At 39.7% G+C, this 27,953-nt stretch overlaps 4 protein-coding genes and 1 non-coding gene across 6 annotated transcripts; 1 reads left to right on the top strand and 4 right to left on the bottom strand.

Annotated features, from left to right (window-relative positions):
• Positions 1-49: 49 nt before the first annotated feature.
• LOC103854539 lies at positions 50-10,489 on the bottom strand. Of its 2 annotated transcripts, XM_033284661.1 has the most exons (4): positions 9,858-10,489; positions 7,834-9,751; positions 6,912-7,720; positions 50-466 (listed from the first exon to the last, which is right to left on the bottom strand). In XM_033284661.1, exons 1-2 carry the CDS (start codon positions 10,311-10,313, stop codon positions 9,689-9,691), a joined length of 519 nt encoding a protein of 172 aa, XP_033140552.1. In that variant the 5' UTR covers positions 10,314-10,489; the 3' UTR covers positions 50-466; positions 6,912-7,720; positions 7,834-9,688. The 2 variants fall into 2 exon arrangements, with proteins under 2 accessions (XP_033140552.1, XP_009129729.1); XM_009131481.3 differs by having other exon boundaries at positions 6,912-9,751.
• TRNAK-UUU lies at positions 8,200-8,271 on the bottom strand. Its single transcript has one exon. It is a non-coding gene; the product is annotated as a tRNA-Lys (tRNA).
• Positions 10,490-12,446: 1,957 nt separating the features above from the next.
• Positions 12,447-15,010, bottom strand: LOC103854538 (L-arabinokinase-like). Its single transcript, XM_009131480.3, has 6 exons — positions 13,689-15,010; positions 13,381-13,519; positions 13,185-13,292; positions 13,033-13,101; positions 12,845-12,928; positions 12,447-12,736 (listed from the first exon to the last, which is right to left on the bottom strand). The coding sequence occupies exons 1-6, from the start codon at positions 13,784-13,786 to the stop codon at positions 12,656-12,658; spliced, it is 579 nt and encodes a 192-aa protein (XP_009129728.2). The 5' UTR covers positions 13,787-15,010; the 3' UTR covers positions 12,447-12,655.
• Positions 15,011-16,232: 1,222 nt separating this feature from the next.
• On the top strand, positions 16,233-19,624 carry LOC103854537 (monocopper oxidase-like protein SKU5). The gene is made up of 8 exons (XM_009131479.3): positions 16,233-16,654; positions 16,728-16,837; positions 16,922-17,192; positions 17,268-17,406; positions 17,675-18,404; positions 18,481-18,559; positions 18,647-18,843; positions 19,207-19,624. The coding sequence occupies exons 1-8, from the start codon at positions 16,505-16,507 to the stop codon at positions 19,316-19,318; spliced, it is 1,788 nt and encodes a 595-aa protein (XP_009129727.1). The 5' UTR covers positions 16,233-16,504; the 3' UTR covers positions 19,319-19,624.
• On the bottom strand, positions 19,592-27,925 carry LOC103854809 (glutamate receptor 1.2-like). The gene is made up of 5 exons (XM_009131773.3): positions 27,514-27,925; positions 21,541-22,784; positions 21,139-21,445; positions 20,195-20,568; positions 19,592-20,108 (listed from the first exon to the last, which is right to left on the bottom strand). The coding sequence occupies exons 1-5, from the start codon at positions 27,875-27,877 to the stop codon at positions 19,653-19,655; spliced, it is 2,745 nt and encodes a 914-aa protein (XP_009130021.2). The 5' UTR covers positions 27,878-27,925; the 3' UTR covers positions 19,592-19,652.
• Positions 27,926-27,953: the final 28 nt, after the last annotated feature.

Raw genomic sequence — 27,953 nt, 5'->3', positions numbered from 1 at the left:
CAAAATGACATAAATCTATAGAGAATATGGAAAATAGATAAGAGAAAAATAAATCAACAGAACATTAACATCCGAGATTAATTTTTGTTTTCTTTCACCAAAGTATTGTCAAAATGGGTGAAAATTAAACTTGAAATAAAGTCATTTAGCTAACCGATCCGGTTTATTGATACCGGAGATTCCACAAAAAGACAAACTAAAAGCATAAACAGACTAGGATAATAAAAGTTTGTTCAGAAACCGATCAGACAACGACGACAGTTAGGCCTCTTTGGTCTCGTCGTTCTCACTCTTCTTCGCCGGAGAAACAAAGATCCATGTGAAACCGAAGGGATCCGTCACTTTACCCTTGACTCCACCTTCAACCTCCTCCTCCACTTTGACAGCTCCGGCGCCAACGGCTTGCATAACGGCCGCTTCCACGTCATCAGTTTCGAGGATTGCAGGCATGGACCCCTTGTTCGCACTATGTAACAACATGACAACAACAAAAAAAATGTATTTAACAATAAAAGCATAATATTTTTTTTGTCAGCAATATAAGCATAATAATACTTGTAAAACAGTTTATAAACACAAACTACTCTCAGTTGTGTTCCAAAATAAAAACACAAACTACTCTCAGAATACTCTTAATATCACAAATATAATCCAGATCTGTAGAGATTATTCTTTAGGTTTACTTAGGTTCCAAGTTTACTTTAGACCTAGGACTAATACTGAAAGTAATGACACAATCAATTTAACGAGTTCCCGGCCCTCGGCACGGTACGTCTCGTAGGAGAACTCCTGCTCCCAAATTCCACTAGATCAAAGAGTTACTAATCACACCAACTCAGTGTGGATTAGGTTGGTTACAATAAGATCACCTCAGCTTATAGCTAGAGAATACAACAACTTAGCGTAAGAAGATAGACTTAAGCCTAAGCTATTTCTCCTTGTTGAAGTCTCCTTTCCCTTGCTCTGTATGCTAGATCTCCTGTTGCTTGTAACCCTATGTTGTTGCTTGTATCTGTCGTAACCTAATCACCATACTAACATTACCTTATATATGCTTCGTATGTGATCAGGTGGTACAAGCTTGGAGTGGGCCTGCGCTGACTTGGCCCAAGGAGGTATGCTTCTGCTGGCCCATTAGACTCTTCTGCGAAGCCCAAACTCTACAAATCTCCACCAGTTTGGCTTGAGCCCAACACTGGCCCATCTCGGTGAACCCTTGTGCCGACAGCCTCCTCTCTTTGTCTTGTGTGGTCGGGAAAGAATCGATCTTGACTCTCTCTCCTCTCCGCGTCTCTCTTCCTTGCGAACCTCCATCATCGAAATGATCTCGGCTCCGTTCCGTGAGAGATCTCCTTCAGCTCAGTCGTGACGACTTCACTTCGGCTCTCCTTTATCTCCAGGTACATCTAATCTCGTTGTTTACTTTTGAGATTAGGATCATCTGTAAAGAAAGTTGAGAACTTTCTTGGATCTTTCACTGACGCTTCACTTCTTGCGTTTAGAGTATGTCTTCTCCGGCGATTCTACGCCTGCTCCGACATGAGTCACGCTCTGACTCAAACAACTCTGTCTTCACGCTCCACCCCGCTTGTGAAACGAGGTAGGTACTTATACACCTTCGTCCTACTATGCATGTCTTTTATCTGCTCCGATCTAACCCTTGTTTCTTCATTTCAGGGATCGATTTCAACTCAATGCTGAGTTCCTTCCTCGCGATCTTGACGGAACTCGATTTGAGTATCTCGCCTCAGCTCGGTGAGCTTTTGACACGCTTTCCTTTCTCACAGACCTTGTCTTGTATCACACTGGGGTAGGTCCCTGACACATATGGTTTGTAGCTAGTGGTAGGTGGTTGGTGACGCTTACTGATTCCGTAGAACTCAGATTAGCACATCATGATTGTTGAGTGCTCCTTGCTGTCAAGCCCGTGACTGCTTGACCTTTCCATGTTCCTCCACCTGAGTCGAGAACTCTTCTCGACCCTGTCTGGGCTCCAGGTATCTCCTATTACCCTTATCACGGTGTTCCTTATTACGGTTTGACTCCCATTACACATACTTACATACATAACTGCTTGTGTTATGCGAGGGTGGAGTCAATTCGAATAGGATCACCTGGAGCCTTCTCCACCTTATTAGTGGACGTTCAAAAGCTCACAGCAAAGCTGGAACTTCTGACCAGGTACTGTCTTCGTTAGGAAATCAGCTGGGTTAACGTTAGTATGAATCTTGTTTAGGATGATGTCCCCTGATTCCACTAGGTCTCGAATGAAGTTGAATTTGGTAGCTATGTGCTTTGTCTTTTCGTGATTGACTGGGTTTCTTGCTAGAGCTAGTGCACTCTGAGAGTCGCAGTGTAGGTTAATACTTTGTTGTTTGAACCCCAACTCTGAGCATATTTCTTTTAGCCACATTGCTTCTTTAGCTGCTTCATTCATAGCCATGTACTCTGCTTCTGTGGTAGATAGAGCCACAACTGATTGTAGGCAAGATTTCCAAGAAATAGTGTTGCCTCCAAACTTGAATACATAGCCTGTAACTGAGCGTCTCCTGTCTATGTCTGTAGCATAATCTGAGTCTGAATATCCTTCCACGTGCAAAGTAGAATGTTTCTTAAATGTTAGGTTAGACTCAGTCGCTCCTTTTAAGTACCTGAGAACCCACTGAACTGCTTTCCAGTGTTCTCTCCCTGGTTTACTCATGAATCGACATACATAGCCCACTGCAAAACCTAGATCAGGTCTGGAGCCTACCATAGCGTACATAAGACTCCCCACAGCACTAGCATATGGAACTCTCTCCATATGTGAAGCTTCTACTTTCCACTCATCCTCCGTCAGACTCCTGAGTCTGAAGTGTGACGCAGTAGGAGTAATCACTGGCTTAGCGTCCTGCATTCCAAACGTTCTTAGGACCTTTTCAATGTAGTTACTCTGAGATAGGATCAGGGTTCCTTTCTCTCGGTCTCTTGTAATATCCATGCCCAAAATTCTTGAGGCTTTTCCCATATCCTTCATCTCGAATTCTCCACTCAGTTTTTCCTTAAGATCTTTTATTACCTTTTTGTTTCCTGATGCGATTAACATGTCATCGACATAGAGAAGTAGATAGATAGCCTTCTCCGTTTGAACATCTCTCATGTAGACACACAGGTCTTTGCTGCAGCGCTCAAACAACTGATCCTTCATGAAACTGTTGAACCGATGGTTCCATCTTCTTGGGGATTGTTTTAAGCCGTACAAAGACTTTCTCAACAAGCAAACTTTGTTCTCTGTTCCTGGCTTTATAAACCCCTCTGGCTGTTCCATTAGGATCCTCTCCTCTAGGCTTCCATGTAGAAAGGCAGTTTTAACATCCATCTGCTCTAGTTCTAGGTTTAGGTTCACTACAATGCTGAGCATAAGCCTGATGGAAACATGTTTCACAACTGGTGAGAAAATTTCGTTGTAGTCAACTCCTTCAGTCTGAGAATAACCTTTAGCAACTAGTCTGCCTTTGTGTCGTTTATCCTCAACACCTGGGATTCCTGGCTTTATCTTGAATAGCCACCTGCATCCAACAAGCTTCGAATTTGCAGGCCTGTCAATGAGATCCCAGGTTCTATTCTTTCTATGTGACTCCATCTCTTCTTCAGCCGCATTCTTCCACAGCTTCCTTTGTGGGCTTCTCATTGCCTCAGCATAGGACTTAGGTTCCTGAACTTCCAGATCTGCGATGACATTGAGGGCGTAGGCAACAAAATTTCCATCCTCGTAACGTGATGGAGGCCTCACGTTCTGCCTCCTTTCTCTATCTCGAGCCAAAACATAGGTGTCTAGGGAGTCAGTGCCTGCATTCTCACTCTCCCCTTCCTCAACATGTCCCTGGTTACTAGAACTTGTAGAACTGTCAGACGATGACTCAGATGATGAATCTTCTCCACCTTGATCAGGTGTAGCTTCGAGTTCGGGAGAAAGTGAAGGACCCCTGATCAATTCATCACTGAATGATACTCTCTTTTTAGCTCTTTTCTCACGTTTATTGTCTTTCTCTTTTGCCACTTCTATGTTTTTCTTTTCTGTGGCAAGCGTGTGCTTGTAGAGCTCATCCTCATTAAAGACAACGTTTCTGCTTGTTCTGCATCTCCCTTCTTCCTCTATCCATACTCGATATCCTTTAGAGCCCATAGGGTAGCCTACAAACACTCCCTTGATGGCTCTAGGTCCAGTTTTCTCTTCTGTCACATGAACATATGCGGAACATCCAAACGTTCTGAGATGTCCCAAATCAGGTTTGAATCCCGACCAAACTTCCTCAGGTAGCTTAAACTCCAGCGTGGAGTTAGGTGACCTGTTAATCAAATAGATTGCAGTCGCTGCCGCTTCTGCCCAGAAGCTTTGGTCCAAGCCAGATTCGGCTAACATACATCTCACCTTATCCATAATAGTTCTGTTCATCCTCTCTGAAACCCCATTCTGCTGTGGAGTGTAGGTGCAGGTTCTGTGCCTCTTAATCCCGGCTTTCTTGCAGTACTCATCAAACTGCTTGTTGCAGAACTCCAAACCATTGTCTGTTCTTAAACATTTAATCTTCTTCTCTGTCTTAGTCTCAACCTCAGCCTTCCATTCTCTGAACTTAGAAAATACCTCATCCTTAGTCTTCAAAAAATAGATCCAGACTTTCTTTGAAAAATCATCAATAAAAGTAACAAAGTACTTATTTCCAGCAAGACTATCTGGTGTAGACGGAGAACCCCAAAGATCAGAATGAATATACTCTAGAATTCCTTTAGTCACGTGCTTAGCCTTAGGAAAGCTCAGCTTATGTGACTTACCAATTATGCAATGCTCGCAGAAATCCAACTCCTTAACATCCTTGTCAGTTATAAATCCATTCTTGACAAGTGTAGACATATTCTTGAGACTCATATGACCGAGGCGTGAATGCCAAACATTAGTCATATTCCTTTCAGGTCTGGATAAATTTGCCTCTCCTCTCAAAACTGTTCCTTGAAGATAATATAGTCCTAAATGATATCTCCCTGAGAGAATCCTTTTATCGTCCTTGTAAAAGTTAACACTTAGGTCCTTGCCTTCATACCAACAGCCTGCTGTTTCCAACATTCCATATGAAATCAGATTTCTGCTCATATCTGGCATGTATCTGACTCCTGTTAAGATAACCAGAGAACCATCTGGGTTAAGAATTTTAATCTTTCCAATTCCTTTAACGTTGCTGTGAGTGTTATTTGCCATTAACACTTTTCCTCCTTTGAATTCTTCCAAGTCAAATAGGAAGCTCTTGTCAGGAGTGATATGAAAAGAGCAGCCTGAATCCATCACCCACTCATCTTTTGTATCCTGAGTGCTAACGCTGAGGATTAGAGGCTCTGTGGACTCTGCTACTACGTTGGCTGAGTCCTGCGGTTTGAAAGATCTCTTCTCAGGGCACTCTCTCTTCCAATGGCCCTCTTTGCCACATATGAAACATCCTTTGTTGTTTTTGTTGTTCCTAGGGCGTGATTTAGATCTTCCATTCCGGCTTTTGGATCTTCCTTTGTAGGATTTGCCATTGCCCTTTCCAGATCGCTGGTCTGATCTTCCTCTATCAGCCACCATCAGACCTTCTCCACCTGACCTGGTATACTTACCGCTCTCAATTAGTTCTCTCTCTTTGGACCTGGCGGCCCCTGTGACCTCCGCTAGACTCAGAGTGTCTCTCCCATACTTGAGAGTCTCCTTGAGTTGATCATACTTGTTAGGTAGAGAACTTAGCAGTAGGATAGCTTGAACTTCCTCAGATACTTCAACTTGCAGGTTGTTTAAGTCTGCCACTAACTTTAGGAAGTCATCCACATTCTCATCAATGGATTTTGAATCTGCCATCTTGAAAGTATAGAACCTGAGCTGTAGATAAATCCTGTTGGGTAGAGAAGTCTCTGTGTACAAGTTGTTTAGTGTACTCCACATTGCAGCAGCAGTTTCACAATGTTGGATTTTCCTCAAGACTTTGTTCCCAACGTTCAGCACAATCAGGTCCTTGGCTTTCTCTGATTTTTCGAATTTTACAGGGTCAATTGCAGGTGTGGGAGCAACAAGTCCAGCTAGCCCCTTTCCCGTGTCCTTAATTGCTGACTCGGGTTCATCCTTTGGATCAGACTCATCCTTTAGAAGCTTCTCATCTGTGAGGATAGTTTTCAATCCAAGCACTCCAAAGTGAGCAAGCATTCTCACCTTCCAAAGGGCAAAATCTCCATCACCCTCGAATCGATCTATATCCACGCGTTCCTTAGACGACACCATTGAACAGGTACTGGATATATGTTTTTCTCTTCCTAAGCAACCTTTGGAAAACCTTGAGCTCTGATACCACTTGTAGAGATTATTCTTTAGGTTTACTTAGGTTCCAAGTTTACTTTAGACCTAGGACTAATACTGAAAGTAATGACACAATCAATTTAACGAGTTCCCGGCCCTCGGCACGGTACGTCTCGTGGGAGAACTCCTGCTCCCAAATTCCACTAGATCAAAGAGTTACTAATCACACCAACTCAGTGTGGATTAGGTTGGTTACAATAAGATCACCTCAGCTTATAGCTAGAGAATACAACAACTTAGCGTAAGAAGATAGACTTAAGCCTAAGCTATTTCTCCTTGTTGAAGTCTCCTTTCCCTTGCTCTGTATGCTAGATCTCCTGTTGCTTGTAACCCTATGTTGTTGCTTGTATCTGTCGTAACCTAATCACCATACTAACATTACCTTATATATGCTTCGTATGTGATCAGGTGGTACAAGCTTGGAGTGGGCCTGCGCTGACTTGGCCCAAGGAGGTATGCTTCTGCTGGCCCATTAGACTCTTCTGCGAAGCCCAAACTCTACAAGATCTGAAACCCTAAAACAAGCGTGGACACAAGAGAGGGTTAAAGAGCTTACTTAGAGTTAACGGAGACGTCAGAAACAACGACGGTAGTGCCAGCGAGCTTGAGCTCGGCAGAGACAAGGTGAGGAAGCTCTTGGTCAGCCTTACGCTTAGGGTAGAGAGAGTGACCAGTCTCCTCCGCACCAAACACGGTCTTGTAGAAGGCAACAGCGTCACCGACCCTCTGAGACTCCACGATCAGCTGGGGCTTGTACGCGGTGAAGGTAACAGACTTCTCAACAACCGAAGCAACATCTTCCTGAGCCATCTTTGAGAGAAAGGAAAAAACAACACTCGAGAGAAAATGCAAATGGCGTGTGTGAAGGGTACTATCTGGTTATTTATTTTGGAAGCGGAGAAGCGGAATCGTTTTGTAACCGTACGATGATTCTAAACGGGTATAAGAATTGCTTTCACGTCCGGAGACTCACCCTTACTTTTCTTTTTATTTACGATTATAGCCCTATTTTCCTAATCTTATTGTCTATTGGGCTATGTGTGGTGTCTTGTCTACTCGGCGTGTCTCGTCTCAACTAATCCGTTTGCAAAAGTAAATTAATAATTTAATTATTAACTAATGCCAAGATTATGGTTGGAATCAAAGTTATCCAGTTTTCCTTATCCAACTGAATGGTTACAGAGGATAAATTAACAATATGTTTCAGTGTATAAATTAACCAGATGGGCACAACATTGGTCATATTAAACCAACCAAATATTACAATTATTAAATAGTGACACATCAAACCTTTCCTTGCAGCTTGTAACAGTGGTTATACTAATACGTGATTTCATCAAGAACTTGGAAGGGCGTCTTGTGTACCTAATAACCACAGGTGAAATAACATATATACAATCTTTAAATCTTTAATATGAACGCAGACAAAGAGAGACATTGTATGCAAGTATCTGTTTTTCTTTTACTAAGGAACTCACCCATTCTAGATGTGATGTGATATCATATGCATCACACGTGTATATGCTACCCATTACCTACCGAGATTGGATTAAAAAACATCGCACACAATGGGCGATATTCTTTTTCTATCATCTTTTTGGACAATGTTAATCAATTAAATGGCTCAAAGTTGAACCCAAAGTTTCAGTTTCTGGGTTTAGTTTGGCTTGAATGAACAAGAGGAGAAAGGAAATGAGCAAATCATCAAGGGAATAAGAGATTCTCTTCTCCGATCAGATGGAAAGGAGGAAAAACGAAGATGAATAGACTACATAACGAGGAACAGTTGAAGGAGACACAGAGGATAAATGATAAAATATTCATTAGAATAAAAAATAATATTTCGCCGACTGTGGGGATCGAACCCACGGCCACGTGATTAAAAGTCACGCGCTCTACCACTGAGCTAAGTCGGCTTTGCTAATTTAGATTATTAGTAATAATAATTTATTTAATAAAACTGAAACCAAACCACTTCTTAAATAATAAATAAAGATTGGTTATCAATATTGGTTTGGTACACAAATTCAGGTTTTCAATTATGGAAATCTTCTGAGCTGATCAGCAAGGGACCAAATAAAATAATGGTGTTTTATCATTCTTGTTAGAGAAGTTCATTGCCCACTTGAAAAGTGCGAGTGAACGATCATACAAATTTGTCAATAATATATCAAGGTTAATATTTTGATCAACTCATAAGATGAAAAGTCATGTACTAATGATTCAAGGTAGGACATAATCGCTTATCAATGTAATTTTGTTTTCATGAAGTGAGCAAGCCGCAAAGCATGGCAAAGGATTGCTTCATACTGGCTCAATTAGTACAAAACATCTCTTTCTTTCTCATTCAGTATGTCTGGCACATGCTTTATTTCCAAATCTTCTTTTATGTGTAGCTTTATAATACACCGTTGCAATCAGATGTTTCTTTCATGCATATATATAACACATGTTATCTTATAACAGAGGTTACACACTTACTACTACTTATTAGTAGTTGACCACCAAAAGTTAAAATAATTTAATCTGATCAAAAACCTTAACTAGAAGAAGTACCATAACACATGCATTTCTGGCATGGTTCAATTTGCTCAACGAGTTATATATAGGCCGGCGCTGCAACTTGTACAAGCAAGGTTGTTATATTACAATAAGTGACATATTTATCATTGTTTTTTTTTTAACACTGAACTTCATTCATATGAGAAACAAAGAAGGATACAAGGTAGGATTCAGATGCAGAATACAATAGCTGGCAGGTTCCAAACCTCCAGAGACAAAGCCTTAACATGGAGACATAACCCAAACAGAAGATACTAAAAAGAAAACCAATCGAAACAGAGTTGGGACAAAATCACCAGCCAGAGCACACATGCCATAAACCAGAACATCACAGACAAAAGATGCTAGAGAATATGATCAAGTGAACGGAAAATACTGCAAAATGTAAATAATCTTATTGGGGATAAAGAATATTACACAGGTACACATCTATTATACATTACATACATATTATGTATTATGCTACAAGGAGAAAAAAAAAATACATGACAAAGTGCAAAACATGATAAAACAAAACATTCAATCACCTATGATCGCTCCAACAACCGAATCTCAACATTCCATACAAAACCTTCCCACACTTGTTCTTCCCGTCTAAACTTGCGCTCACATCTCATTTCCACTTCAAACAAAGTGAGTATCTGACCTCAAACAGAAGGTTGTGTGTATGTGTATGTGTCTTCAAAAATAAATCTATGAGCAGCCTAAAAGTTTCTAAACTTGTATACTTTAAACACATCTTCATTACAACATTCATCAACCCTTTTGGCGCTACACAATGTCTCTCCCATCACTTTGATCCACTTCGTGGAATTGTAACATAGATGACCGAACCTGCACACAAACACCCATGACATAACACATTAGTATAACAATTACATATCAAAATAAATAATGACCGTGTTACAAAATGGTGACAAAGAGATTCAAAATCAATTACCTTATCATCCCCACGAAACTCAGCCTCGTTCTCAACAGCAACACAATCCTTAGGCGTCTCGAACAAAGACATGGAGTACTGTTTGCGAACAACTCCGACATCAAAGTATATAACACCGGAACTAGGTATGTCCACACGGATCCCTTTAACCGGAAACCACAGGAACAGATCGTGAGCCTTTATACCGGACAAACCACCGATGCTTCCGTAGCCTATCGTCCCCGTGATGTTTGCCTCGTAATGTATCTCGCTCTCGTATTTCGCTTCGCACGACCGGTTTAGGTAAACCGAGAACTGTCCCGTCTCCATATCAACGTTGAACTCCTCGACGCCCTTCGGTAACAGCCCCATCGGCAACGCGTGTGCTTTAAGGACATCGTATATAGAATCATTCTCGGCGAGGATCGAGATCGCAAGAGTGGAGATGATAAGAAGATGGAGAACGCGATGCATCATCTCTTCGACTGTGTTTGCTTTCGCGATTTAGGAGAAGATGAAAGAGGAAGAAGAAGACATTGATGACAGCTTGAAACAGAGTGGAGGAGGGGATCAGAATTATTGAAGGCGAGAAAGAGGTACGAATTCTCTGCTTTTGTGTTCTCCCTGTCGGAAAAACGGACCGGCCAGTGAAATGATGCCACGTGGATTAATAAATACTGTTGATTGCCTTGGAATGTGAGGGTAACATTTATGATCTGTCTGTCCTGAAGAATGATTGGGCCTAGAGGGTGGAAAATTAATGGACCTTGTCACATGGGAAGTGTGTTGCGGGAATACAACACGCTCGTTTACTGTGCGTGGGAAGCAGACGCGAAGCCTTGGCTAAAAGTATCAAACCTGGAGGCGCGTGGTGTGCAACTGGCGAGAAAGCTTAATCTGACAAAAGAATCTCCAAAACGACGATCTTTTTCAAAATAATCCAAGGCTAATCTTTCACACTTGCATGGCTAGCATGTGCGTCTCTTTGAAAGGATTGTTTTTGTCTCGAGGTTGTAAACTTGGTCAAAACTCTATTTATTACTAATTCTAGACAGTTGTTTGTTTCTCTGTCTTGTTACATCTTTTCTTTATAACCACAAATTCTTAGATTTTTAAAATTATATCCGCAATTGACGCACTTACAAAACACAAACTTTAGCATGGGCAAAACCTATAGTAAAAACTCATGCCTAATTTCCTTGTATTAGTTAGAACGTCCATCCTTCAAATGTTTTACGGAAGAAGGCTAATTAACACAAGGTACATCGTTGATAGTTGAGTCTGGTGAAAACATCTTAAGTGGCAATGCAATTGATTAATTTCTAAGTTAATGTTTGCCATGGGACGAGATGAAAAAGCTTCACTAACTATCCCTTTCATAGTCCTTGTCCATATCTCCGCTATTCATTTGTAAGGACTCTGATCCTATTTTTCTGGAGTCTTCACTAGCTCAACATCCACTGCTGCCAGCTCTCTCAATTCCTTGCTAGAAAAGCAAACACACACACACAGTAACCTAAATCATTACTAATTAGCTGTAGATTGTTAGTTTCCGTTGTGTCCAGCAAGCAATTTGGCGACCAATCTATGTTATACTAATATAAGACAAGAACATGCAAGATCTCCGATCAATAACATACAACAAGTTGATACCTACATGCACTATAGATGAGTAGTAAAAACTAGACAATGAACATATGAATATCCATAAATAAACATAAAGATAAGAGTACGTAAGCAAGAGTTTAAAAATAACATAAACAAGGTTTCGCCACAAAACATCATTTCTAGCTAGAGATGTTTTTTTTTGGTCAACATATCTATTCCATTTAACAATGGGTAAAACTTGCTGCATTTAACATCTCTATTCCAAGCTAAATCTATTAGAACATGAAATTTAGTACTATTCATTTTATAGCTAAATGATGGTATATGATACCCCAAGAACAACACTAAAAGAAGAAGAAAACAAACCAAGAAGTTGTCAGCATTATTTCCACTGCATATGATCAATGACTCTCCGAAGCCATCTCGGACAGTTCTTTGGTTCTCGTGGCTCTCCAGGCCCAGGGTCTCTCCATTCTTTCTAACCTTTCTCTCAAAGCATGTTGAGGCTCTAGACATTCCTGCATTTTTTCTTTGTCTAGGAAGTGATCCTTCTTTTAGCTTTAAAGTGAATATAAAGGGTAGTGTTTCCATTTCAAATTGCTTACATGCAAGCATATGGTGGAGTGGATCAGATCCATATCCATTTCAATCAATACTACATAACAGAGTGATCCCACATTTGAAAACAAGAACGTAGACCAGTCGTAAAGCTCCTTCAACATACTTTATACTTTTAAAATCATAAATAAATAAACTTTAAACTTTAACCGAGTAGACCATTGTCTTTTCTTAGAGCATGCGCAACGGTGAGGCTGGGAAGTAGAGTCCTTAGGATTAGAATATTAAATTTTAATGTTTTTTTTACTTTTTGAATAGTTAAGGATTGTAATTAAAAATAATGTGTGCAATGGTGTCACCTATATTGAATCCTAGCTCAACCATTCAGCATCAAATTTTTGGTCAATCATGAATCAATGGAAAGTCTAACTTCAAGGATCAAGCTGAGCATGAAACCAATTTGCGCTATTCAATTCGATCACCGGAGAAAATCAATTTGTGACTATATTTTCACTATAAACATTTTCTTTTAAAACAGGGGAGTTGAACATTTGATAACAAAAGCTAGGTTGTGAACGTGGACTACAACACGCTCAAGACCTCAGGAGGCCAAACAAGACACACCAAAACTGAAAGTAGGATATTAAAAAACGTCACCTGAAGTTGGTGACACAGACAGAACGTATGCCAGCATCAGCCGCTGCACGGCACGCTACGGGGACAACATCAGACACCTGTGTTTAACAAAAGTGAAAAATTCTCCAGGTGAATTTTACAAAGCAAAAGTCCAAGATAAGTTAACGATGGGCTGAGAAATTGTATGAAAAGAAAAGGTTAATTACCACGAAATCAGCTTTGATAGAATGAAGCCACTCCACTTCTGTTTCCAAGATTTCAGCTCGAGGAATCACAGCTGTTTCCACATACTGTGGAAGACGCAGCATCACAAAAAAGTGTAAAGCTCATAAACTGGAAATTGCAATCAAGATAAGACCAATAATCATTTACAAGTGATCACATGAGTTAAAACCTTTTCTAAGGAGGCAAGACGATCTACAGTCAGAGCATCAGCTTGCACAGCTCCACAGTCCAAAAGAACCTAACAATCGCCAATTAATCAATATATCCTTATGTTTCCAGTAAACAATTGAAAGAGTAAGCAAGTAAATGATCGATAGAAACCTTTCGAATCTTTAGCCTAGGAGACTGAATCTCGGACGTGAAGACAAAATCAGGCGCGCCGATGACGACATGAACGTCGTGCCCGGCCGCGATCAAGTGACGGACAACCTGAATTGCCACAAATTAGCCACGATCGAACTAACGCAGTAGTCACAGATAAGAATGATGCAGAGAGAGAGAGAGTGAGAAGGAAAACCTCGACGATGCGGGTGGCGTGACCGAAGCCGTGTCCAGTGACGTAGTAAGCGAAGACCAGGTGCTTGCTGGAAGCTGAGACGCCTTCGTTATCGTCAATCCTCATTTTCTTCGACGGGAAAATATCTCTCCGACGATCGCTGAGGGGAAGAAGAAGACTGATTCTAAAGAACTAATAAATTTCCAGCTTTAACGAACGATCCACTCAAATTCGGCCACGTACCACAAGGATCAAGTCCTTAAACCTCCTAATTACGGACCAATCCTTACGTTTATTAGCCTAAATATTATTATTATATTAAAACTTACATATGCTTTAGCGTTAAGGATTCGGGATGAACCCCCGTTGCGGACGCTCTTAATATGAACAACTTGACAAACGAAAGAAGTAAAGTTATAAAGGGCATTTATTAACGTTGTGGTCCGTAAGAGCACCCACAATGGTGATACCCATTGTGGAGTCCTTAGGATTAGATTAATCTTTTTTTTTTTTTTTTTTTTTTTTTTTAATTGTTAAGGACTCTTGTGAAAAATAGCTGTACAATGGTGAGTCCGAAGTTGGGATCCTTACAAAAAAAAAAAAAAATTTGTTGTGAAATATAATTTATATATATTGGATGACTAAATATAATAAATAAACAAAAAATTCCATAATTAAACATAAAATTCCATAATTAAACATAAAATACATTAATTAAACATAAAAAGACAACAATTAAAGAAAAGAACATTAATTTTACATAAAGATAGAATAATTTCTAATCTTCTTCACCAAATTTATTCCAAATATTTTGAATTAAAATTATGTAAACACGAAAGTGCAGTGGTCTCACCAAGTCGCAGATATTCGTCAACGGTGTCGGCCGCGGTACCATAAGCGAGCAGACGAATAGCTGCAGTACATTTTTGTAGTGCAGTAAGACTCCACCTGCCGGTTGCATCTCTTCTTTGCTGAAAGAATGGAAAGGACGCTTCTAGGCCATGAACAAGACGCAAGAATAATTCCTTATTCATGCGGAAACGGCGTCTGAATAATTGAGTCGAGAAAGTCGAATTTTCGCTGAAGTAATCATTCCATAATTGGTCTTGTCCTCCTTCGCGGTGTCGTTCTACATATGCACGTGTCCTTTGCGGTATGGTTTGGGCCTCCACAATGTCGTTGTATATTTCTTCTACGTATTCTTCACAAATTTCGTCCAATCTTTCATCGACTTCATCGGATGAAGATGATGACATATCTAGAAAATAATTAAAAATTGAATTATCTAAAATTATCTAGACAATAATTTCGTCCAATAATTATCTAGAAAATTTTCTCACATTTTTATTGAATTATCTAAAATTATCTACAAAATATTAAAAGGTCAGATAATAATAACAAAAGTTTTTAACTCTCCATGTACTTTTGAGATAATGATAATATTAAAGTTTTTTAACAAAAGTTTTTAACTCTCCATTATAGTAAAAACAAAAAGATGAACGTGATGATCTTTTCTTTATATAGATGAACGTGATGATCATTTCTTTATATAGAAGAAGATGAACGTGATGATCTTTTCTTAATATTTTAGTATGTTTGGTTGTAGTGAACTCATGAGGCGTGATGATCATTTCTTTTAACAGGTTACAATGATTATGTAAGCATATTTAAAAATTTCAGGTTAATAGTAAATGCATCTGTTTTTTCTTTTGCTTTTATTGTGGGGAGACCCACATTTTCTTTATGTTTGATTGTAGGCTATGTAATGCCCGTTTGTATTTATTTAGAGCTGGGTCACATAGCATTTTCAGAAAAAAAAAATGAATTTCAAAGTTTGGATAATGTTTGCTAATTTTCCTCGTATTTACAATTAACTCTAAATGATTATAAGGGGTAAACTAAGTTTCCTAAACAAGAAACACTGTTCTTACACAAATTTTCTGCTTATATATATCAAATTGCTTTGTTCAAAAGTTTAAGATTGTTTCAAGCATCGATGTTGATGGACGATGATTATGTTTGGTTGTAGTGAACCCATGTTTGCTTAACCTGAAATTTTTAAATATGTAAGCACAAAATAGAACAACAAAAGTGAAACAACAACTACCACAGAGCATTCATCATCAGACGACTAACCAAACAGAAATTTATCAAAGCATAGATGAGGGGGATCGTGTAAACACACAAAGGATCGTGTTTTAAGTTTCACAAGAAAATAAAACCTTGAGTCAAAGCAGAAAAGCAGACGAAGCAGATAAGCATTCATCGTTTGAAATCAGACAGACAGAACCAGATGGATCAATGGTTAAAAGCAGATAAGCAAATCGTTAATCAAACCTATTTCAGTTTCGGAACCGTAACTACTAACCAAAACCTCTACAAATCGATTGAAAACCCAAATCATTTGAAACCCTAACTTGAAACGAAAATCCCCAATTCGATTTAAAAAAGCAAAACGAACCCTAAATTTACAGGAAAACTACAAGGAACCTAATCTAATACCATAAATCTACAGATTCCTCTCGATTTATCTTGGAACGCGAGGGAAGAAGATGGAACGAGATGGATCGAAAATCGCCTTCTGTTTCTTCGAGAGTTTTTTTTTCTACGTTTGTGTCGAATGATTTTTTTTTTCGTGACCACGACACACAAACACAACTCGACCCAATCAAAGCGTGCCAGCTGCCCTAAGGATTAAGTCCTTAAGTTCCTTCTACACGGACTGATCCTTCGCTTATTTGCCTTTTTTCATTTATTTTTAATGTGATTACCCTATAATCTAGCGCTAAGGACTCCCTAAAACACACCGTTGCGCATGCTCTAAGAACGTTGACTCTTAACTCTTAAGCCTATAGCATTAAAAACAGTATTCAATTTTTTTTTTATAAAACAAAGATCTCGGGGAGTCTCGATCTCGGGGTTGATTTGAATATATTCTAAAAGATTGTCGGAATTTTAATAATTTATCTGAAATAAGTGGGACCCAACAAGTATTGTGCTGTTTTGGCGCCTTGGGCTGTAATCACATTCTCTGATTCTTTCTTTCTCTATCTCTCCACACACGGTTAAAAGCTTTCCCACTAGTCTCTGCACATGTCTTCTCCGTTCTTACACGAAGGTTCGTAGAGAAAGAGGGAGAGATCCAATGCGGTGCTCCCCACCGCACTTACCGTGCACTTCACTGGTCGTATTGTTCTTGTCGGTGGCAACTGTCTGCTTAGCCGCCGACCCTTACGTTTTCTTCGACTGGACTGTCTCTTACCTCACCGCTTCTCCTCTAGGCACTCGCCAACAGGTTCCTTCTCTTTCTCTCTCTCAATCTTTCAATCTTGAGACCAATGTACCAAGTTCTTGAGATCTCGTTGTAGGTTATTGGGATCAATGGGCAGTTCCCTGGTCCCATTCTCAATGTTACTACAAACTGGAATGTGGTTGTGAACGTGAAGAATAATCTTGATGAGCCCTTGCTTCTCACATGGTATGGCTGGTGAATGGTGATTCTTGTTCAAATCTAATAACTTTTTTTTTTGTGATTATCAAACATTGTTCTGTTGTGTTGTAGGAATGGGATCCAACATAGGAAAAACTCGTGGCAAGACGGTGTTTTGGGCACTAACTGTCCTATTCCTTCTGGTTGGAACTGGACTTATGAGTTTCAAGTCAAAGACCAGATTGGTAGTTTCTTTTATTTCCCATCTACAAACTTCCAGAGAGCAGCTGGTGGTTATGGTGGCATCATTATCAACAATAGAGACATCATTCCAGTTCCTTTTCTTTTGCCTGATGGAGATGTTACTCTCTTTATCAGTGATTGGTTCACTAAAAGCCATAAGGTCTACACAAAGTTTCTTCATTGTTAGTTCTCTCTTTTGCTATGTTTTGTTTTAACATCTCTCTTCTTTAATCAGAAGCTGAGGAAAGATGTTGAGAGTAAGATTGACTTTGGAGCTCCTGATGGCATTCTCATGAATGGGTTTGGACCTTTTCCTTACAGTAGTGAGCTTGCTTCGGGTGGGTTTCCTTATGGGACAATAAACGTTGAACCAGGTATATCCTTCATCTTGATAGCTTAGTGTCAAATTGTCTCTAATGTAGTTCAACAATCTCATAGATGACCATATGTCGTTAGCTCAACTAGAAGGATCCTGACCATTGTGTTACTGGTCCCCAGTTCGAATGACCGCTAGGACGAAACTAATATTATAAGCTGTGGTTTCGGGTCCGGAGGGCCCGAAACTCCTAGTATTAAAAAAACAATCTCATAGATGTGTTACGCTTTATAATATGATTCTTATTGACCACTTTCATTTACCAGGAAGAACATACCGTTTCCGTGTTCACAACAGTGGCATAGCAACCACCTTAAACTTCAGAATACAGAATCATAACCTACTTCTTGTTGAGACAGAAGGTTCATACACAGTTCAGCAGAACTACACAAACATGGACATTCATGTGGGTCAATCTTTCTCGTTTCTAGTCACTATGGACCAGTCTGGTAGTAACGACTACTACATTGTAGCCAGCACAAGGTTTACCAAATCATCCTCGTCCCCCAAAGCTACCGGAGTTGCTATCTTGCACTACTCTAGCTCCCAAGGACCCGCTTCAGGTCCACTCCCTGATCCTCCTATTGAGTCCGACACATCTTTCTCAATGAACCAAGCAAGATCCATAAGGCTGAATGTCTCAGCTGGAGCTGCTCGACCAAACCCTCAGGGATCATTCAAATATGGTCAGATTACAGTAACTGATGTCTACGTGATTGTCAACAGTCCACCAGAGAAGATAGATGGGAGGTTGCGTGCCACTCTTAATGGTATATCGTACTTGCCTCCTTCGACACCGTTAAAGCTTGCTCAGCAGTACAACATCTCAGGGGTGTATAAGCTGGATTTTCCGAAAAGACCGATGAATAGGCATCCTAAGGTTGATACCTCTGTCATGAATGGCACTTACAAGGGGTTCATGGAGATTATATTTCAGAATAGTGACACTACTGTTAAGAGCTATCACTTGGATGGTTATGCATTCTTTGTTGTCGGGTAAGGTTGCGTTTAGTTATATATGATATCAGATCCATTTACAAGTCCTGAAGTTGATTGATGTTTTGTTTTGAAGGATGGACTTTGGTCTGTGGACAGAGAATAGTAGAAGTTTATACAACAAAGGGGATGGAGTTGCTAGATCTACTACGCAGGTGTTTTGTCTCTTAACAACTTAAAACTGATGTGTTACATTTGTTTCTCACATGGTTATTAAACGGCTAGCTGCTTGTGGTTTACAGGTGTTTCCTGGTGCATGGACGGCTATCTTAGTTTACTTGGACAATGCTGGCATGTGGAACCTTCGAATAGACAATCTCGCATCATGGTATCTTGGCCAAGAAGTGTACTTGAATGTAGTGAATCCTGAGATTGATACATCTGAGAATTCTATTCCTGAAAACACCATTTACTGTGGTCGGCTCTCACCATTACAAAGGTAAGATTTCTCAGAAACACAAAATGTTCTTGTAATATTTCTAAAATTTTGAAGAACTTTCCATAAATAGAATAGAAAGAGCATTGTTTTCTTCTCTTTCCAAACATTTGTTGGTTCATATCATATGCATCTCTGAGATTCAGATATGAATTAGGTTTCATTTTTAATAAAAAATGCTATCTAATCAGATGGACATATCTGCTCAATGTAAAATGGCTGGATTCTTGTTTTTTTTCTCAGTTAATACCTGCCTGAGACAGTTTCATTGGAGACTATTTTTTTCTAGTGATCCTAGGTCACATGTAGTAGTTGATGGAGATGAACTTGTTGAGATGAACCTGGGTCTTGGTGGTTTGTCTGCAGGGATCAGTCACAGAGGGTAAACTTCTCGGGATCAGCGAGGTCTATATTGGCGACAAGCAGAGGGATTCTCCTTGCTCTTTTTGCAATCTTGATTAGTAGTTTAGCCAGATGAGGACTCTGAGGTTTTCAAACAGGACTGGAGGAAGCTGCCAGCCACTACCATCATTATTAAAAGTTGATAATGTTTGGTTTAGTAGCTTGAAGGTTACAGATGCTGTTTTGTTAGTTATGGTGTAGAAATTATTCAACTATCCATCAAGGCATCAAAATATATGTTTATGCTTGAATTGTAATAGAATATTATTTTTCAAGTTACAGCTGAGTATGGTGGATATAAGAACTTGGTTATTAAGACAGCAGTAATCATGTTTGTAATAATCAACATAATTAGTGATTTTACTGCCAAGAATTTTGTTAAGGACATGTCAAGAGATGCATTGATATCTTTAAGCTATAGACTCATGTACAAGAACATGAGCACTTGTATTAAGGATGCTATGAATGTTACTTTGAACCATTTGAACCGCATTCTTGCTAATGGGGTCATCGAGGGGACTAGGATGGATAGTTCTTAGGATCCTGAGATGTACTAGTCGTTGCGAGAGGAATATGTTGAACCAATTCACAGGATAAAACCATGACATACTATTCACGCGGCACTCCCATCTATCTCGGAGCCAGTGAATGAGAAGTACTCCAAGAGCAAAAGCTGAAGAAACTCCAGTGATCATAAACACACCGTGGAATCTGTCAAGGGTTATAGGATTTGATGTATCATCTGCTGTGAATGGAAGTGGAATCTCATGCCATCGTTTCGCAATCTCGTTTAGCCTCCCTTTTGCCCTCAGCTTCGAGATTTCTCTGGACACTTTAGGCGCCAACTCGTCACCCTTTTGAAACATCTGAAACATGGTTTAATTATCAGCAAGTATAAAAGAAGATGAAGAGTAAAGAAACTGATGAAGATAAAAGAGGGATGGATACATACAAATCCGAAACCACTGGTGGTACATTTTGTCTTGACCATGAAAAACTTTGCAGGATTCTCTCCAAGGAGGACTTTGAGGTATGGCAACTCATGAACAACAAATGTGACAGTTTTATTCAACAAGAATTTAGCATATTCTTCAGAAGTACTAAGACCCTTCATACTCGCTACGTGGTTTCCGGGATTGTGGAAGGCAGCCATTGCGACCTCTGATCCAAAAAGGTGACCAACGTGGTTTTTGTTGAAGTTGAATCGTATCTGTTGCACCGTCATCATTGCTGTCAATGTTGCAGTGTAACTCGTTGTCAGTATCAGCACTGCAAATACCCAAACTGTAACTACAAATCTTGATAAGTTGTGTTTTAGCTTCTCCCCTGTCACAAAGGGTAAGCAGCAAATGGTGAAAAACTACATTCAAAACTAAATAAACTAATAGTTGCTCAAAAAAAAACTATATAAACTAATAATGTTGATATTATAGTATTTCATAAATTCATGGAGAATAATTTACAGGAAATTTACTTCTATAAATTTTTATGTTTTCACATATGTTTTTATGAAAAATAAGAATAAGAATGCTTTCATGGGTTATAAATTCATTTTTCAAATGTGTAAATGCGTTTTCAGGAGTAAACTGATAAAATAATATATAAGTATTTTGAAGTGTTAAAAAATAGAGCTAAATTCCATTGTGAATAAAAAACAAACCATACAGTTTTTATTTATATTTATATAAATTTATATATAATAATTATTAGTGCATGATTTTAATATGATTAATATGTTTATTTATTTTAAAAAAAATTATATAAACTTATTCAAATGTATTATATTTTAGTTTAGCGAATATTAATGTAATTTATAGAATTTCTACACTAGTTTAAAGCACCACTCCAATTTCTTGTGACCAAGATGGGTATATAAGAGATAAGAGCAGTACTTACTGTGCGCATAAACAAGGGTAGAGAAGCCAAACCAAAAGATAACTCCAATCTGTTTCGACCAAGATCTCTGAAACTCTTTGTTCTCAGGTCTTTCAATCAACCAAACTATAACACCCGTCAAGACAAAGAAAGCTCCTGTTGTTAACCAAAGGTGTGGTGTTAGAGGTTGCAAAAACACCCACATACTTCTCTCTTTTGGTGCTACAATACCAATACCCATTTCAGTGAACGGCATTGTAAAATCAACATAACTTGATCTATTAAAAGTGATTGTAATATCTCCCACGGCCGCGTCATATTTGTCTTTCTGTATGACGCAAGTGGAGGTAGTTGAGTTTCCACACAATATACATAGATGAATTTTTTTTTTGTAATTGTAAACTTAAGAGTTATGGTTAGTACCTGGCTACTAAGTGCATATGCAAGATCATCGTAGTTACTACCATTGCGCCAAGGTATGAATTCCACTTCATAGTTGAAAGGTCTAATGGAAGCTCGGAAGACGTATATACAAAACCCTTCAGCGGTTACTTTTTTTGTTACTGGATCAGTCGCCACCTTCACCAGTCTTGGGAACCTGTTGCTAGATGTGACCAGAACTCTCAGTGTTTTTCTCTTTCTTTCTTCTAGTTTGCGCCCTTGCGGACTTTGAATAGTCCCACCGGGCCAGATAATAGTCTCCAAATTGTTATGAGTAGAAGAAGACAAATGTCTTGTATTACTGAAACTACCATTAGAGTTCCAAAATCCTATCCTTCTCTCACCTGATCCTATCAAATTCACAATCTCAAACTTGCTGGACAACAACTTCTTATGCTTGATATGGAAGTCACCACTCAAACCCTTGAACCTACACTCTTTGACAGCCTCAAGAAGAGTTGATGATACATTTGGCATCCTTGTAAACTCTGCGGCTCTCGCCAGCGCCCAAGCGAAATCGTGAGCCCATACGCCAGAGATGCTAAACCGAGTTATCTCAGTCCCAACAGCCTCTTCAAGAGGCAGTGTTTTTCTCCATTTTGCAGTGAAGTTGTGAAGCTCATTTGACACTGGAATGTAAGACCTGAAACCAACCACACCTTCCATTGCTTCTTTTGCATATTCGTGGCCGTTTCTTCCTTGTAAGCTGTTCATGGTTTTGGCAGTGAGGACCCAAGCAAAGCCTTCACCCATCATTCTTAATCTCCCAGCACATGTGAAGAGATGAGTTGCTACAAGCTCAGACATGTGCACCACAAAGACAGTGGTTCCCGATTTCTTCATCTTCCTTAACCGATTCATCATCATTTTCTCGCTTGAAGAGACTGTAAAACCAACCTTGGACTGTATACGAACTCCGTTCTCATGGAAATGGTCCACCATGAGCTGCATACTCTCTCTCCAGTCATCGTCATCCTCATAAACAAGAGCAACACTCTTCCACTCAAACCCATGGATGAATGCTGTAATGCCCTTTGCCTCGGACGACGAATCATACGTCGCTTGGATCAAATGACTGTATTTTCTCAATGACAATGACGCTGGAGAGTTGAGTGAAATCACAGGAACCCTAGCTTGCTCCCCAATCTCAGCCAAAAGCTTTGTTTCCTGCAACGAATCCCCACTGATAATCGCCTCCACTCCTACAGTTTGCAGCAGATCAACAGCTGTTTCATTCACAAAGACAGAACATATATAGATTGTTAGTGAATATTAAGACAAAGAGAAGAGAAGAATGTAATTGTTGGAGATAATCTTGAAGTTAACTTAGGACTTAAGTTAAACTAATCCTTATCTAGTTAGGAAAAGGAAACTAGGTTTACTAATGCGTTTTAGGAACTTTGTCTCTATATAAGAAGATGGTGAGATGTGCCATGAACTTGTGAGTTTTAGAGATTGTGTTTGAGAGCTTGAGTTTTGAGTGATTTTCTCAAGTTAATAAAGAGAGTGATTCTTTATATTGTTTGATCATATTCAATCTTTAGAACTTATATTTGGTATCAGAGCAAAACCTTTGCAAAAGAGAAATTAATAATGGGCGATATTACAACCGTGGCTATCAAGAAAGATGGAGGAGGATCATCCTCGATCAAGTGTCCGATGCTTACCACTACAAACTACACCGTTTGGGCCATTCGTATGAAAGTCTTACTTAAGGTTCACAAGGTGTGGGAAGTAGTTGAGAATGAAACCGTTGAACCTGAAAAAAACGACATGGCGACAGCATTAATATTTCAGTCTATTCCAGAGGCGTTTATTCTTCAAGTTGGCGAGCTGGGAACGGCAAAACAAGTTTGGGATGCCATTAGAACTCGTAACGTTGGAGCTGAGCGAGTCAGGGAGGCGCGTCTACAAACCCTAATGTCTGACTTTGATAGATTAAAGATGAAAGAGACCGACACCATTGATGACTTCGTTGGTAAATTATCAGAAATCTCATCTAAGTCAGCTGCATTAGGAGAAACTATGGAGGAATCAAAGCTCGTCAAGAAATTCCTCAAAAGCCTGCCAAGAAAAAAATACATTCACATAGTTGCATCACTTGAACAAATCTTAGACCTCAAGACAACAACGTTTGAAGACATCATTGGTCGTCTAAAGACGTATGAAGAGCGTGTATGTGAGGAAGAAGATGACAATCAAGAAAATCAAAGTAAACTCATGTATGCAAACATGGAGAATCAACATAACAGAGAAAACTACGGCGGCTACAGAGGAAGAGGACGTGGTGGAAGATACAACAACCGAGGAAGAGGACGAGGGAGATCATATTGGGACCAACCTCTCGATATGACCAGAATCACATGCTATCGGTGCGATAAGACTGGACACTTCGCATCGGTTTGTCCTGATCGCCTACTCAAGCTGCAAGAAGCAACGGAAAGTAAAGCGGAAGAAACACATGAGGCTGACGGCTTATTGATGCATGAGATTGTATATCTCAACGAAAAGAATGTACGTCCAAAGGAGTTTGAATCCGGGAAGGATGGAGATCGTATATGGTATCTAGATAATGGAGCATCGAACCATATGACAGGAAATCGAAGTTTCTTTTATCAGATTGATGAAACTATCACTGGAAAGGTACGGTTTGGAGATGATTCAAGGATAGATATAAGAGGAAAAGGAGATATTTTGTTTATAACTCAAAACGGCGATAAGAAAGTGCTAGCAGATGTGTACTTCATCCCAGACCTCAAGAGCAACATAATTAGTCTTGGACAAGCAACAGAAGCTGGATGCGATGTAAGAATGAAAGATAGTTACCTTACTCTACACGACAAATCCGGAAACCTAATAGTCAGAGCAAACAGAGCTAAAAATCGTCTTTACAAGGTGATCATGGAGATAGACGAATCTATATGCCTTCAACTTGAAACTCAAAGTGACTCAAGAAAGCTCCACGCAAGGCTAGGACACATTGGGTTCAATGTAATGAAGGTAATGATGAGTAAAGAGTTGGTTTCAGGACTTCCTAAAATAAAACTTGAGAAAGAAACATGTAGCTCATGTCTCCTTGGGAAGCAAGCAAGGGCACCTTTTCCCAAAGCAACGTCTTACCGTGCAAGCAAACTACTTGAACTAGTGCATGGAGACCTCTGCGGGCCAATATCACCATCCACAGCCGGCAAGAAACGATATGTATTTGTGCTCATAGATGATCACTCAAGGTATATGTGGTCTATTCTATTAAGTGAGAAGGGAGAAGCTTTTGATAAGTTTAAACGTTTCAAAGCCGCAGTAGAACATGAGACTGGTGCGTCCATCAAGACGTTAAGAACAGATCATGGGGGAGAATTCACGTCTACAGAGTTTCAAAGTTTCTGTGAAATAGCCGGGATACAAAGACACTTGACAGCCCCCTATACCCCACAGCAAAACGGGGTAGTAGAGAGGAGAAATCGAACTCTTCTAGAGATGACAAGAAGCATTCTTAAACATATGGGAGTTCCAAACTACTTGTGGGGGGAAGCTATTAGACACTCTACATATCTTATTAACAGAGTCGCAACCAAAGCTCTCAATGCTCAGACACCATATGAAGTATTCAAGGGACGAAAACCTGACATCAATCATGTAAGAGTATTTGGATGCATAGGATACACCAAGGTCGACACACATAATGTTAAAAAGCTAGACGATAGGTCTCGTACTCTTGTTCACTTAGGTATGGAACCCGGTTCAAAAGCTTACAGAATATTTGATCCTACAAGCAAAAGGATAATAGTCAGTAGAGACGTAGTGTTTGACGAAGATAAAAGCTGGAAGTGGAATAAACAAAACACAGAAGAAAACGAGCAACCAGGAAACTTCAAGGTTACGTTTGGAGACTTTGGTAACCAAGGCCTAGAGAAAAGGCAGGAAGAAACAGAGAATGTAAGTCATACCGACGAAGGAAACGAAACTACTAGCATTAATGAGCAAGAAGAACAAACCTCAGTCTCAGAGGATGATGAAGATAACGAGATGGAACATACAGAGCCGAGAAGATCGACAAGGGTTAGCAAAAGGCCAGGCTACCTAGATGATTACATATGCTTGGCAGAAGAAGAAGGTGAACGCCTGTTACTTTTGTTAAACGAAGAGCCATGGGATTTTAAAGAAGCTATGGAAGATAAAGTATGGAGAGATGCATGTGAGGATGAGATTAAGTCTATAGTCAAGAACAAAACATGGAGCTTGGTCGATTTACCGGTGGGAGCCAAGGCAATCGGATTAAAATGGATCTTCAAGTTGAAACGTAATGCAGATGGAAGCATAAACAAACACAAGTCGAGATTGGTCGCCAAAGGATATATCCAGAGGCATGGAGTTGATTTCGATGAGGTCTTTGCTCCTGTTGCACGCATTGAAACCATAAGGTTCATCATAGCACTAGCAGCATCAAACGGATGGGAAATTCACCACTTAGATGTCAAAACCGCATTCCTACATGGTGACCTAAAGGAAGATGTCTACGTCAGCCAACCTGAAGGTTTCGAAATCAAAGGTAGTGAGGGAAAAGTTTATAAGTTACATAAGGCATTATACGGTTTGAGACAGGCTCCAAGAGCTTGGAATGAAAAGCTAAATCAGGTTCTCGAGTCTTTGAAGTTCACAAGATGCTCTAAAGAGCCCTCTCTGTACCGGAAACAAGTGAAAGCTCAAAAACTGTTGGTGGCTGTCTACGTAGATGATCTTTTAGTCACAGGTTCAAACGTAAGAATGATCTACGAGTTCAAAGAAGAGATGTCAGCCAACTTCGAGATGAGCGATCTCGGTCTATTAACCTATTATCTAGGTATCGAAGTGAGTCAAGGTGAAGATGGGATAAGGTTAAACCAAGAAAGGTACGCCAAGAAGATCTTGTCGCAAACTGGTATGGAAGAGTGCAATGCGGTATTAACTCCAATGGAGTTCGGCTTAAAGCTATCAAAAGCAAGTGATGAACAGAGCATTGACGAGAAGGAGTATAGGCGAAACATTGGATGCCTACGGTATCTACTACACTCACGGCCTGATCTTGCATTTTGTGTAGGGATGCTGAGTAGGTACATGCACGATCCAAAGAAGTCTCACGGGGCAGCACTCAAGCAGATTCTACGGTATCTAAAAGGAACTACCTCTCTTGGTTTTCACTTCAAAAGAACGAGCAAAACAGAGTTGATGGGCTATAGTGATTCAAGTCACAACATCGATGAGGATGATGGCAGAAGCACCACCGGGCATATCTTCTACTTGAATACATGTCCAATAACGTGGTGCTCACAAAAGCAAGGTACTGTGGCTCTGTCCTCCTGTGAAGCAGAGTTTATGGCCGCCACCGAAGCCGCAAAGCAAGCCATTTGGTTACAAGAACTCCTAGAAGAAGTATCAGAGAAGCCGTGCAACAAAGTGATGATCCGACTAGACAATAAATCTGCCATTGCCTTGACAAAGAATCCAGTGTTTCATGGACGCAGTAAGCATATCCATAAACGCTACCACTTCATACGAGAGTGCATCGAAAACAACTTGGTCGACGTTCAACATATACCGGGAAGTGAACAAAAGGCAGACATCTTGACTAAAGCACTTGGAAGAATCAAATTCAAAGAGATGAGAGATCTTGTTGGGATGGAAGATATTAACTTCAAGATTAAGGGGGAAAATGTTGGAGATAATCTTGAAGTTAACTTAGGACTTAAGTTAAACTAATCCTTATCTAGTTAGGAAAAGGAAACTAGGTTTACTAATGCGTTTTAGGAACTTTGTCTCTATATAAGAAGATGGTGAGATGTGCCATGAACTTGTGAGTTTTAGAGATTGTGTTTGAGAGCTTGAGTTTTGAGTGATTTTCTCAAGTTAATAAAGAGAGTGATTCTTTATATTGTTTGATCATATTCAATCTTTAGAACTTATAGTAATCACTGTTACCAGAAGCAAGAGCAAGGATAGGTTCCCCGCGAGAGTTTCTGACTGAAAGAGAGACTATTGTTTTGTAGTCACTATTAACGGCGTAGAAATCGGAAAGCGCCATGGAAACGGAGCTTCCAAGTATCTTGCCCTCCACGGAACCCAAATCCAAAACTAACCCTACCCTGACTTGGACTCGAAACGGAGTCCACTCATGCTTGGATCCGACGTCGTTTTGACTCGAAGCAAAATAGTTAGAGGAGATGATGAGGAGAAATGAAACCAGAACTGGATTTTGAATCCCAAGCCTCTCCATAAAAAAAAAGAAGTTTCCAATTTTGAATTCAAAAAAAAAGAAAAGAATAAGTTTCCAATTGAAAGACATGTGTACTTGTTCATTTTTATTTATATAACCGAGTCTAGCTAACCAAACACATGCAGTGTTTTGTTTTTCCACTGTT

Source organism: Brassica rapa, chromosome A02, assembly GCF_000309985.2.
Source record: "Brassica rapa cultivar Chiifu-401-42 chromosome A02, CAAS_Brap_v3.01, whole genome shotgun sequence".
In the NCBI taxonomy this organism is placed as follows: domain Eukaryota; kingdom Viridiplantae; phylum Streptophyta; class Magnoliopsida; order Brassicales; family Brassicaceae; genus Brassica; species Brassica rapa.
Note: the sequence above shows the minus strand (reverse complement) of the source record. Positions and strands in the feature narration are given on the sequence as shown.

Coding starts and splice junctions, on each gene's coding strand:
- LOC103854539 (XM_009131481.3), bottom strand. CDS start 10,313: ATGATGCATCGCGTTCTCCATCTTCTTATCATCTCCACTCTTGCGATC. Junction 9,752..9,857: donor AGTTTCGTGGGGATGATAAG/GTAATTGATTTT, acceptor GTTTGTGTGCAG/GTTCGGTCATCTATGTTACA.
- LOC103854538 (XM_009131480.3), bottom strand. CDS start 13,786: ATGCCCTTTATAACTTTACTTCTTTCGTTTGTCAAGTTGTTCATATTA. Junction 13,293..13,380: donor ACGCCACCCGCATCGTCGAG/GTTTTCCTTCTC, acceptor GTGGCAATTCAG/GTTGTCCGTCACTTGATCGC. Junction 12,929..13,032: donor GTCTTGCCTCCTTAGAAAAG/GTTTTAACTCAT, acceptor CGTCTTCCACAG/TATGTGGAAACAGCTGTGAT.
- LOC103854537 (XM_009131479.3), top strand. CDS start 16,505: ATGCGGTGCTCCCCACCGCACTTACCGTGCACTTCACTGGTCGTATTG. Junction 16,838..16,921: donor GAGCCCTTGCTTCTCACATG/GTATGGCTGGTG, acceptor GTTGTGTTGTAG/GAATGGGATCCAACATAGGA. Junction 17,407..17,674: donor GACAATAAACGTTGAACCAG/GTATATCCTTCA, acceptor TTCATTTACCAG/GAAGAACATACCGTTTCCGT.
- LOC103854809 (XM_009131773.3), bottom strand. CDS start 27,877: ATGTCTTTCAATTGGAAACTTATTCTTTTCTTTTTTTTTGAATTCAAA. Junction 20,569..21,138: donor TACCCTTGTTTATGCGCACA/GTAAGTACTGCT, acceptor CCTTTGTGACAG/GGGAGAAGCTAAAACACAAC. Junction 20,109..20,194: donor CCACCAGTGGTTTCGGATTT/GTATGTATCCAT, acceptor ACCATGTTTCAG/ATGTTTCAAAAGGGTGACGA.